General features: G+C 42.6%; 1 protein-coding gene across 1 annotated transcript; it reads left to right on the top strand.

Annotated features, from left to right (window-relative positions):
* Nucleotides 1-86: 86 nt before the first annotated feature.
* Nucleotides 87-11118, top strand: LOC121555136 (myosin light chain 1, skeletal muscle isoform). Its single transcript, XM_041868938.2, has 6 exons — nt 87-308; nt 2222-2249; nt 4994-5137; nt 5921-6094; nt 6203-6280; nt 10563-11118. Exons 1-6 carry the CDS (start codon nt 177-179, stop codon nt 10589-10591), a joined length of 585 nt encoding a protein of 194 aa, XP_041724872.1. The 5' UTR covers nt 87-176; the 3' UTR covers nt 10592-11118.
* The last annotated feature ends 2002 nt before the right edge of the window (nt 11119-13120 follow it).

Here is a 13120-nt window from a genome sequence, read left to right as displayed (position 1 = left end):
CTGGCGCTGTCCAATCTGGTCACTTGAGCTACTTTGACGAGGGTGCTGTGTAAAATAATATCATATATATATACGCCCAGACCCATCCTTGATGCTCCGAGTCTCCTCCAAGCTTATGCGGGAACTGTCTGCCTGTATTACCGGTGAAGTAGCTAACTAACTTACTCTCTGCTAAAATGGCACCCAAGAAGGACGCTAAGGCGGCACCCGCTAAGAAAGCCGAGCCCGCAAAGGCAGCTGCACCAGCACCAGCACCCGAGCCTGAGGTGGTAGCTGCCCCCCCTCCACTTGACTTATCCACAGTCAAGGTAACTATGTTCTGCATTTCCCTACCTCCTCTAGCCTATGCCCTGTATCCTCCCTCTATCTCTCTATCCTGGCTACTTTGTCTGTCTGCAAAATCAAAGTTTGAATTATTCTATCCTGAGTCACAATATAATGTAAATAGTTAGGCTACTAAGCTTTATTCTTTGCTATGCTCCTTTAGTCTTTCCGTTGTATATGTTCCGTGGTATTTGGCCTGATTGGTCGTTTCAGTGTGTTTTGCTGAAGTTAGGTACAAGTTAGGGTATGGTTGTCAGTGAAGGGCGATTCTCAATACATGCTGAGAGATCATATTACATTATAAGAGAACGTGAAACTCTATTCAGTTTAAATGTGAAAGATTGCCTATCTATTTGTGTGCTGTTTGGACAGTAGTCCTCTGTAGCTCAGTTGGTAGAGCATGGCGCTTGCAACGCCAGGGTTGTGGGTTCATTTCCCACGGGGGGCCAGTATGAAAATGTATGCACTCACTAACTGTAAGTCGCTCTGGATAAGAGCGTCTGCTAAATGACTAAAATGTAAAAAAATTTAAATATCGTAGCCAACTGTTAAGCTACTTATTATGTTTGATGAGTAGGCCTAGGGTACCTATTTCAACCTATGAAGTTACCACAGTACTGGAATAGCTTAACTAAAAGTGGTGTTGTTTTAGGACAAAACATTAGGTTGGGATTATTTTTGGCATACTGTAGCCTATCATTGTAACCATACATACAAGCGATAGCGAAATGACAAGAGCGCGCTTGGACCCACGGACCTAGTTCTGAAGCAGGTTTGAAAGTGTTGAAACATCAGCACCTCGGATAGCTCCGGAGAGACGCTGCTCGCTCACCTAAGCCACGCCCCATATGCCCCTCGGCTTCCTTGATAGGCTAAAGGAGTTTGTGACAAGAGAAACTGCAATGGAACTTGTCACCAAATGTGGACATGTTAAAGTATCTAAAGATGGACCTCCAAGATCGAGTGCCATCGTAGAAGTATAGCTGTGGAGCTAATTTTGTCTCGAGGTTTTGTAGGGGGGGTAGTGTTTCTTCCGTGATTGATGAGCTGATGGAGCAAAACGTTTGACCTTTTTTTTTTTACTTGCCTATCTGATGTGGTGTTTTTGTTGTAAACGGCCAATTTTGAATCCAATTGACTGTGTTATTTTAAATCAAAATCCAATTGTCAAAATAAAGATAGAAATTATAAAGTAGGCTACAATATAACCCGTATTGGTCCATTATACATGATACAAAGAGATATATGCATATTAGGCTATATATCCCTTCTTCACTTTCTCATTTGCAAAATGACTGTCTAATTTGTTCTACATTGTGAGGAGTCTGGAGAAAATCCACTGGTACATAATCACTTCAAAGTTGTACCTGCTTGCTCTTAAGGTAGTGAGTCTCTTGTGTATAGCTAGGCCTACCACAACAGTACATGTCCTTACAGTTTAGGCAGTATTTGAGCTAAAGTAAAACTGGGAGACTATTGCTGACAGGTCCCCCAAAACCTCATCCCCTTCTTATGGCACTCTGTTTCATTAGTGTGAGAGATGGACTGTAAAATAGTAAGGAGTCGTCCCAAACACCATGCGAGTTATTATCTGGACCTAGAAGTAGTCTAGGTGAAGGTAGCCTACTACACTGGTAGTCTTGTGGGACCAAGACTCTCATTCCAGAATCAGGCTTAGGAGAGAAACTGTGCTGGGGTGAAATAGAAAGGCTGTAGTCGAGACTACTAAACAATTTCCCTAGACAGTGTAACAGCAGGGTTTAAATCCATAGAAAGTCTCAGATCGGATAGCAGACAGGGGCTGCTAAATGGAATTGCTGCACTGGCTGTAAATGTTCGAAAGTGGGCCCCACTTTCTTTCAATGTTCTGACTATTGTTTTCTGCTGCCCTCTATAGGTGGAGTTCACTCCCGACCAGCAGGAGGGTAAGTTCACTAAACCAAATTATTAAGGGCCAGTTTCCCGGACACAGATTAAGCCTAGTCCTAGTCTAAAAACCATGATCAATGGAGATTCTCCATTGAAAGTGTTGCTTAGGCCAAGACCAGGCAAAATCTGTGTCTGGGAAAACGTTCATATTAATATTTCCTGTAAAAAAAAAAAAGATATCAGATATCTGCGGTCCTCTGTAGCTCAATTGGTAGAGCATGGTGCTTGTAACGCCAGGGTAGTGGGTTCGATCCCCGGGACCACCCATACCTAAACATGTATGCACGCATGACTGTAAGTCGCTTTGGATAAAAGCGTCTGCTAAATGGCTTATTATTATATCTCTATCAAAAAATTAGCACTAACATTACTGTAAAACAGATCACTATCATTGCACCTTCGCAGACCTGGGCTCAAATACTATTTGAAATAATTTCAAATACTTTATCTGCCTGGTTTAATGGACCGATAGAATAATCGCGGAACTGCAATCCGCAAACCTCGCTCACCTGGCACTCCAGGCAGACTAGAGCAAACACTCAAAGTATTTGAAAGATTTTGAATAGTACTGCACAACCAGTAAAATAAATCTACTCTAGGTCTTTTTACATCGTATTTACCCAACATGGATTAGCTGCCACTCTGAATTCTATCTCAATGTTAGGCCTACTGTTACTAAACCCAGACTAAGTAGTGTTTACAAAGGTAACAAATACAAAGATGGGTGAAAAAATGCAATAGCACCATTTCAGCTTACTTCTGATCTGAATAACCCAAAGAACTTGTAACATTAAACAACCTCGGAAGTGCATTTATAATTTAATATTTCCTATAGAGGTGAACATTCTCAAATTACATGCACCTGTAGCCATTTTCAATAAATTTTTCAAAATTGCATTGGTCAAGCCTCTAAGGTTCTTAGGACACAGTTCACCCCTCCGTATGAACCCTAATGCAAAAGCATTATGGCTAAATGAACATTGGTCAAGAAAGACTGATACATCTGCTAGCCTATATGAACAAACAAGAAAACGATTCAATGAAATCTGAAATCTGTTTGGACCACAGATTAGGACACAACTTGACCTGTTATAAAATGTTATAATCTGTCACAATGAGTTCTAATGTTATAACATAAAGTCTAGTTAGCTGCTGTTAAAGTGAACCCATAGCTAACATAACCCAGAGGATGATGATGATATCCTAGGATTACATAGCATTCATTGAACGCATTCACTGATTGACAACATCATGTGGACAGATGACTGGCATAGGTCTTTAAAGTTGTTAGGGAATATGGAACATCTAAAACACTTTTATCCGTAGGTCTAATAACACACATAGGAATTCCATTTTTAATTCCATTCTCATGGACATTTTAAATGTCCAAAAATTCAACGCATCCATATCTTATATTGTCACCCTTTGATAAAGTCTAGCTCGTTACAAGCAAGCGATAGGCCACACAGTCATCGCGCCGGCCGGGAGTTGATTAAGCCGTGGTCAGCATTCTCTTGGTTTATTCGTGTCAGTCCACTCACAGCATTGCCTTATAAATGACCGGAGCTCATATTCTCTCTTCAGTATCGATTCCAAGTCGGCTCCTTGGCGGCGAGAGAGAGAGAGGGAGACAGCGAGAGAGAGAGATAGAGAGGCAGAGAGAGAGAGAGAGAGAGAGAGATCTTTTTGGCCCTATAACAAAGAACAAACAGCGAAAAAATATACATGATCAAATGCAAATCTTAGAATCAACTATTAAAGACTACCAGAACCCACTGGATTCTCCAATTACATTGAATGCAAAACCTCCAACACAAAAAGGCCTGTGGTGTTGATGGTATCCTCAATTAAATGATAAAATATACAGACCACAAATTCCAATTAGCTCTGGCATCTTCCCCAATATTTGGAACCAAGGACTGATCACCCCAATCCACAAAAGTGGAGACAAATTTGACCCCAATAACTACCGTGGGATATTTACATTTACATTTTAGTCATTTAGCAGACGCTCTTATCCAGAGCGACTGCATTATCATTAACAGCAGACTAGTTCATTTCCTCAGTGAAAACAATGTACTGAGCAAATGTCAAATTGGTTTTTCACCAAATTACCGTATGACAGACCACGTATTCACCCTGCACACCCTAATTGACAAACAAACAAACCAAAACAAAGGCAAAGTCTTCTCATGCTTTGTTGATTTCAAAAAAGCTTTTGACTCAATTTGGCATGAGGGTCTGCTATACAAATTGATGGAAAGTGGGGTTGGGTGAAAAACATACGACATTATGAAATCCATGTACACAAACAACAAGTGTGCGGTTAAAATTGGCAAAAAACACACACATTTCTTTCCACAGGGCCGTGGGGTGAGACAGGGATGCAGTTTAAACCCCACCGTCTTTTACATTTTACATTTTTAGTCATTTAGCAGACGCTCTTATCCAGAGCGACTTACAGGAGCAATTAGGGTTAAGTGCCTTGCTCAAGGGCACATCGACAGATTTTTCACCTAGTCGGCTCGGGGATTAGAACCAGCGACCTTTCGGCATTCTGAGGATAATACAACTCTCTCTCTCTCTCTCTCTCTCTCTCTCTCTCTCTCTCTCTCTCTCTCTCTCTCTCTCTCTCTCTCTCTCTCTCTCTCTCTCTCTCTCTCTCTCTCTCTCTCTCTCTCTCTCTCTCTCTCTCTCTCTCTCTCTCTCCCTCACCTCACCTCACCTCACCTCACCACAGACTACAAGGAGGCTTTCGGTCTCTTCGACAGGGTGGGTGACTCGAAGGTGGCTTACAACCAGGTTGCTGATATCATGCGCGCCCTGGGACAGAACCCCACCAACAAGGAGGTGCGCAAAGTCCTGGGCAACCCTTCCGATGAGGGTAAGACACACACGCACACACACACACACACACACACACACACACACACACACGCAAACGGATACAAGGACATACAAGCACAGGCACACGCACACACACATACGCAAACGGATACAAGGACGCACAAGCGCACACATACACACACGTACACACACACACACAGACACACACACTTCCCTTCATACTGACTCTGTGTGCTCTATCCTCTCCACCTTAGACCCTCAGTCCTTCATAGTTGAGTTTGTCCTACTATAGCACGCTAGGGGAGAGGACATATACACGTAAGTGACCACACCTTGGCATTTGTCTGATCCCTTTTATAGCACATTGTAACAATTCAGCACCTGTCATGAAGGACATATCCCTCCATCGGTGGTGTTAAGCCTGAGTAGCTGCAAGAGGCCTTTGAAGTATTTTGGGTTACAAAGCCTGCCATTGTGAAACGTGATATACCTTTCTGTTATTTCACTATGTATGTCTATAAATGCACTGTATGTAGTTATATTTTGACACACACACGGCCATTTTCAATGGTAAATCTGTGTATACAGGAGCTAGTATTATCATTATTATTATGTATTAGTTGTGTACTGTATGGTGTGGGCCAGGGTGAAGTTGACCCTACACACTGATCTGGGGTCAATTTAGCATATTCCTGACTAATGGTTAAGGTTAGGATTGGGAGAGGGAAAAGCTGATCCTAGATCTGTACCTAGGGGAAACTTCACCCCGGAGCGTACTGTATCCTTATAATGCATTTCCTCTCACTCTGGCTGCCCACAGATATGGCCGCCAAGAGATTGGAGTTCGAGGCCTTCCTTCCCATGCTCCAGCACATCGTCAATGACCCAAACAAGGGAACCTTTGATGACTACGTTGAGGGTCTGCGCGTATTTGACAAGGAGGGCAACGGCACCGTGATGGGGGCTGAGCTGCGTATCGTCCTTGGAACACTGGGTGAGTGGCCGCGAGTGTGTGTGTGTGTGTGCTTGTGGTATGTGTGTGTTTGTGTATGACAGCAGACCAGCTGATGACCTGGCCTCTCTCACCTCTCCCTCCCTCTAGGTGAGAAGATGACCGAGGCTGAGATTGATGCCCTCATGCAAGGACAGGAGGACGAGAACGGCAGTATTAACTTCGAGGGTAAGCCTTCAAGTCTTCTAAGTCTTAGGTCACGACCCAAATGGCACCCTATTCCCTATCGGGAGACAAATATTACCATAAACCTCATTATAATCTGGCAGCTTGATTTGATTTGAAACTTGTATTCAACAATGTGCATTATAAGTACCGGTAGGTGACTATTTATGTATTGCTCAGTTTACTAAACTCTAGTTAAGTAATCGTCACCTTATGAAGCAGATTATTGATGAAAGTTTCAAATTAAATCCCGCTGATAGGTCTATAGTAATTTTTGCACTTTGAACATTGCTTTTGCCATATAAGAATCGCTCATAGTGTACTACTTGATACCAGGGCCAATAGGTGGAATTCCGACCTGAGTTAAGCACGCATAACTGAAACGTAATTTCATTTTTATGCACTTTTCTCTCTACGCATATTATGACCTTGAATTTCAGCATGAGAATAGCATGCTATTCACCTGTTATTCATTTGGGGTGGAGACCAAAGAAATGAAGGCGTGGCGGAGGTGTGTCTACAGATACGCCATATTCTGACCATAATTCCACCACCTTTACGCGCGATGAATAAGGTCCAGCAACCTGTCGGTTCAAATAAGTGGAACAGCATCTACTTTCTTTTGTTGTTGATAGAAATAACACCATTCTCCATGCACATTCTGTAACACCATTCTCCATGCACATTCTGTAACACCATTCTCCATGCACATTCTGTAACACCATTCTCCATGCACATTCTGTAACACCATTCTCCGTGCACATTCTGTAACACCATTCTCCTTGCACATTCTGTAACACCATTCTCCTTGCACATTCTGTAACACCATTCTCCTTGCACATTCTGTAACACCATTCTCCTTGCACATTCTGTAACACCATTCTCCTTGCACATTCTGTAACACCATTCTCCTTGCACATTCTGTAACACCATTCTCCTTGCACATTCTGTAACACCATTCTCCGTGCACATTCTGTAACACCATTCTCCATGCATTTACAAATTGATAAGAGCTATTGATAAGAGCTAGGTAAATGAGTAAGCTGTTTGGATAAGAGGATTGTAAATATAAATGACAATTGTTTTAGATCTATTTTACCTTATGATCACTAGAGACAAATGTGAAACCAGTCATATGGCAGCAAACTGAAGCATATCAGCATATCGCCTTTTCCACACTGAAGTTTATGAAATGCTGGCCTTATAACTTGCAGGGATGAAATTTGGAGGAGACCGAAGCTATAGGCTTCTGTAGCCATGTGCAAATGACAGCATAGCGCCAAACCTACCGAGTTGATTTATGATTTGTAGAATGTTTGGTAACAATTCACTTGACACCCATCATCATTACACGTTATGACACAGTCATAACCATGTCATAATATGTCATAACAGCTGACATAACTTGTCATAACCTGTCATAATATGGTCATAACACTGTCATGACACATATTTAGACCTGTTATATATTGCATTATTTTATGGCTGTAAATGACACCTAAATACTGTAAGAGGGTAAAAAGGGTCCTCTGTAGCTCAGCTGGTAGAGCACGGCGCTTGTAACGCCAAGGTAGTGGGTTCGATCCCCGGGACCACCCATACACAAAAAAAAAAAAATTTATGCACGCATGACTGTAAGTCGCTTTGGATAAAAGCGTCTGCTAAATGGCATATTATTATTATTATTATAAAAACCCACAAAACCTACCACGGTAGTTATTTTATGGCTAGTTATGACCTACATAAGAGTGTGAAAACCCACAAAACCTATCACACAAGGCAAAACATTCCATTACACCATAGCCTACATGTCAAAAGTATGTTTATGTTGTATATATATATATATTTATTGTGACCATATTAAATTATCATTGTAATTGCGCACACAGTGATGTCAGACATGCACCTACCCCAATGCTCTGTTGCTGATGACTGGGATGAATTCAGAAGCAGATTTCAGGAGCAGGACAAGACACCCTGTTTTTGACTGATGACTGGTAGAAGGGCATGTACTGTACATGAAAGGCCAATCTGGCTTATATGATTATGATGGTCATAATGCTTCTTGACAGTGTCATATAGTGTATTTTCTTAGTCCAAGTAAAGTGACATAGGATGGTCATAAGGCTTATTGACACTGTCATAAAGTGTATTTTCTTAGTCCAAGTAAAGTGACATAGGATGGTCATAAGGCTTATTGACACTGTCATAAAGTGTATTTTCTTAGTCCAAGTAAAGTGACATAGGATGGTCATAAGGCTTCTTGACAGTGTCATAAAGTGTATTTTCTTAGTCCAAGTAAAGTGACACAGGATGGTCATAATGCTTCTTAACAGTGTCATAAAGTGTATTTTCTTAGTCCTAGTAAAGTGACATAGGATGGTCATAAGGCTTCTTGACAGTGTCATAAAGTGTATTTTCTTAGTCCAAGTAAAGTGACACAGGATGGTCATAATGCTTCTTGACAGTGTCATAAAGTGTATTTTCTTAGTCCAAGTAAAGTGACACAGGATGGTCATAATGCTTCATGACAGTGTCATAAAGTGTATTTTCTACAAGTTATTTAAAATATGATGAAAAAAAAGACTGTAAAGAATTCATTACAACAACAAAGGATTTAAGAAACAGCTTTCAAACTAAAGGAAACTTGACATAACCAGTCATAAAATAATGCCATATATATCACAACAGGTGTAAATATATGGGTCATGACAGTGTTATGACCATATTATGATAGGTTAAGGCATTTTATGTCACCCCGTTATGACATATTATGACATGATTATGACCGTGTCATAACGTGTTATGACACTGGGTGTCAAGTAAAGTGTTACCAAAGGTTTTAATTATATGCCCAGACTTTTCACTGTATATTTTACAATTTGTATCGTGTTAAATATTAGCCACCATCAGTCAAACCCACATACATTTATAACTGGCACTTTAGTGTTAGTTTCCTTACATTTTGCATCATTCCATTAGTTTACATTTTTTCCTCTGTCACGTTTGTGTGGTTGTTCCTGAGGATCGCTAGCAATAGTGGATCATCTTAGGCTAACTTATTACAAGTTGTGCAATACCTTGGGACATGTAGCCTATTTGAATCACTGTGGAACGTAGACCCTAGATAGCAGTTTAAACCTGGAGCCTGGCACACGGTTCACCATGACTGGACCGTTGTCATCACAGTTCCATGATTAGTGAGGATTATTAGGGTAGATTCATAGGACTACTGTTCAAACCCTATTGTACACTTTTCTCACGTTCCAATATTTCATGGATTGAAGTTTCAGGATGAATCAAACCACTGTATTTTTTATTAATCAATATATTTTGTGCGTAAAGGCTCTCCAAACCAGTTTTTTATGATTCATACATACTTTCCTAACCCTAAAATGTGCCTAAATAATCTACAAGATTACAGTATTTTAAAATCTACCAGTTGGTGCTGAAACGGAGACAAATATGCATATATTTAGATGGCTTTCTTTCATTGATCCCTATATTCTGAACCTGTTCTCTCAATTTATTTATTCTGTTCAGTCTGTCGACAAAATTCCAATTAAAGGTACACCGTATTTAAAGGGATGGCTTAAGATAAATGTACTGTAAACCCTATTGAATGAAAATTCCACAAAAAAATCTGTCCAGCAAGTGGGAGGGTTTTCAGCAGTTGAATTACATGTATTCAGTGTGCTCAAGGTAGACACACCTGTAGAGCAAATACCAACTACTGAGAAGTGCATAGGAAAGGTGTGCATGGGAAAGGCATAAATGTCCTAGGTCTTAATCGGGCCCGTAGGTAATAGGGTCCAGTTTGGGAAGCAAATATAGTCTTACATCATACAGGTCTTATGATATATTATACATAAGATAGAGCCATATTTCAGATTATACTGTAGTTCTAGATTTGTATTGTATGATGTTTTTGTTTTTAATTTAGATCAAAACGCTTCACTATCTCACTCACTCCTCTGTTTCTCTCCTTTTTAATTCCCTTGTGACCCCCTGCCTACCTCCTCCTCACCCCTCCCTTCCAATCCTCACCCCTCCCTCCCTCCCCATTCTCACCCATCCCTCTCCCCTCCGTCCTACCCCTTCCTTCTTCCACATCGCCCCTCTACCTCCCCCTCCTCTCTCCTCTACCTCCCCTCACTCCCCCTTCCTCCTCCCTCTCCCCTCCCTCATCCTCCCTCTACCTCCCCTCACACCTCCCTCACTCTCCCTCCACACCCCTCCCTCTCCCCTCCCTGCTCTCCGCTCCCCCTCCTCCTCACCCCTACAGCCTTTGTCAAGCACATCATGTCTATTTAAGGATCCTCCGGCTGCAGTGGCTAACGAGGAAGCTAACATGTTATCTGCAGACCCAATGGTGTCAGGACATCCAGTCCCCACTGTTAGTCAACCACCACCTGAGAAACAGACAGGGGGATAAAGGACTATGAGATGTCATTTCTAAACCGTTTTTTTTTTTTTCATTCTTTTTTTTTGGTCCGACTCCGACCTTCGACTCTCTGCTCTCTATTCTCCTCCATTAGAAGCTGTCCTTTTTTTTCTCCAGCCAACCGGCAGATGCTCTTGTTGTCTTGTCCCCCACCATCTTGGCGGGGTATGCCTCTCCACCGTGGGTTGGTGGATGCCTCTCCACCGTGGGTCGGTGAGGGAAAGAAGGTAGGGATGAGCTACCCATTCCATCCCTTACTTGCTGCCTGGATTGGGCCAGTAGAGGTGACTGGCTTTGCTCAGGACTGGCCATCAAAACTCACTCTCCCCTATCTATCCCCTAAGTCTTAATTAATTTTTCTCCTCTGCTATTTCACATAATAAACTTTTCAAAAACCCTCCGGTGTCGCGGCTCTTATTCTTTGCTCTGCGGGAGAGTGCGGAGAGTGAGGCTGCATCCCAAATGGCACTCTAATCCCTATATAGTGCACCACCTTTGACTAGAGCCCAATAGGGTGCCATTTGGGACCCAACCTGAGTGTAGCTATAGGGGAGAGGTGAAAACAGACAAACACTGATGGTGGCCTAGCAGCCTAAATGATTGTATTCTTGTTGCCTTAAAACATGCTTAAATCTCTTTCTTTAAGTATAATCCCCCACACAACATTATAGGTGGTAACTATGAATTCCAAAAAGTTTGGAAATACTCACGACGAGAGTGTTTTCATTGTTTTTATTGTCTTTAATTGTTAAGAGCATTTTGTTATCAGTATCATATCAACAGGAGAAAAACTGCGTACATCTACTTTTAATTACATTTACAGTTGCTGTAGGTTGGGATAGAGGATAGGGGATAGGGGTAGGGGATAAGGTTAGGGGATAGGGGGTAGGGGGTAGGGGATAAGGGGTAGGGGATAGGGGTAGAGGATAGGGGGTTAGTGGGTAGAGGATGGGGATAGGGGATAGGGATAAGGGATAGGGGATGGGGGAGAAGATAGGGGATAGGGGTAGGGGATAGGGGATAGGGGTAGATGATAGGGGGTTAGTTGGTAGAGCATAGGGGATAGGAGATAGGGATAGGGGATAGGGTTAGAGGATAGGGGATAGGGGATAGGGGATAGGGGTAGAGGATAGGGGATAGGGGTAGAGGATAGGGGATAGGGATAGGGGATAGGGGATAGGGGGATAGGGGATAGGGGTAGAGGATAGGGGATAGGGGGTAGGGGGATAGGGAATAGGGATAGGAGATAGGGAGATAGGGGATAGAGGATAGGGGATAGGGGATAGGGGATAGGGATAGGGATAGGGGGTAGGGATAGGGGATAGGGGATAGGGGATAGGGGATAGGGGATAGGGGATAGGGGATAGGGGATAGGGGTAGATGATAGGGGGTTAGTTGGTAGAGCATAGGGGATAGGAGATAGGGATAGGGGATAGGGTTAGAGGATAGGGGATAGGGGATAGGGGATAGGGGATAGGGGTAGAGGATAGGGGATAGGGGGTAGGGGATAGGGAATAGGGGATAGGAGATAGGGATAGGGGATAGGGGTAGAGGATAGGGATAGGGGATAGGGGATAGGGGATAGGGGATAGGGGTAGGGGATAGGGGATAGGGGATAGGGGATAGGGGATAGGGGATAGGGGATAGGGATAGGGTAGATGATAGGGGGTTAGTTGGTAGAGCATAGGGGATAGGAGATAGGGATAGGGGATAGGGTTAGAGGATAGGGGATAGGGGATAGGGGATAGGGGATAGGGGTAGAGGATAGGGGATAGGGGATAGGGGATAGGGGATAGGGGTAGAGGATAGGGGATAGGGGATAGGGGATAGGGGATAGGGGATAGGGGATAGGGGTAGAGGATAGGGGTATAGGATAGGGGGTTAGTGGGTAGGGGATAGGGGGATGCAGAAAGAACACAGAAGCAAACATTAATCCTAAAAGAAGGAGGAATACATACCACAAAATGGCGACAGAAAAAATATAGAGGAACACATTATCAAACAGATGCAACATGACTTGTTGAGTTTCCTTTTTTTAAAGTTTGTTTTTATGAAATGTAGTTTTATTCATTTTCCCCCTTTCTTTTTCCCCCCTAAATGTTTTACACAAAACAAACCTAGCATCCAGAAGTGAACTGTAGAGACACAGGGTCCAGAGTTCCACAGCTGCTTCCTAAATGTAATCTTTAAATAATAGTCATAGCTTTATCCACAATATGGTTCAGACAACTGCAAGCCCTCTTGTGTTCATTCTCAGCCTGCTCTGAGAGCCTTAGGTTGTTCATCGAACACTATGGACTAAAAGATCTTACAGCCATCCAATGCCTATTGCTAGCATGGTGAATGGATGGGGATCACAGCTTCTGTGAGCTCCTAGCTATATCAAAGTTTCTTTTGGA

Source organism: Coregonus clupeaformis, chromosome 40 (assembly GCF_020615455.1).
Source record: "Coregonus clupeaformis isolate EN_2021a chromosome 40, ASM2061545v1, whole genome shotgun sequence".
NCBI classification, from domain to species: Eukaryota; Metazoa; Chordata; class Actinopteri; order Salmoniformes; family Salmonidae; genus Coregonus; species Coregonus clupeaformis.
Note: the sequence above shows the minus strand (reverse complement) of the source record. Positions and strands in the feature narration are given on the sequence as shown.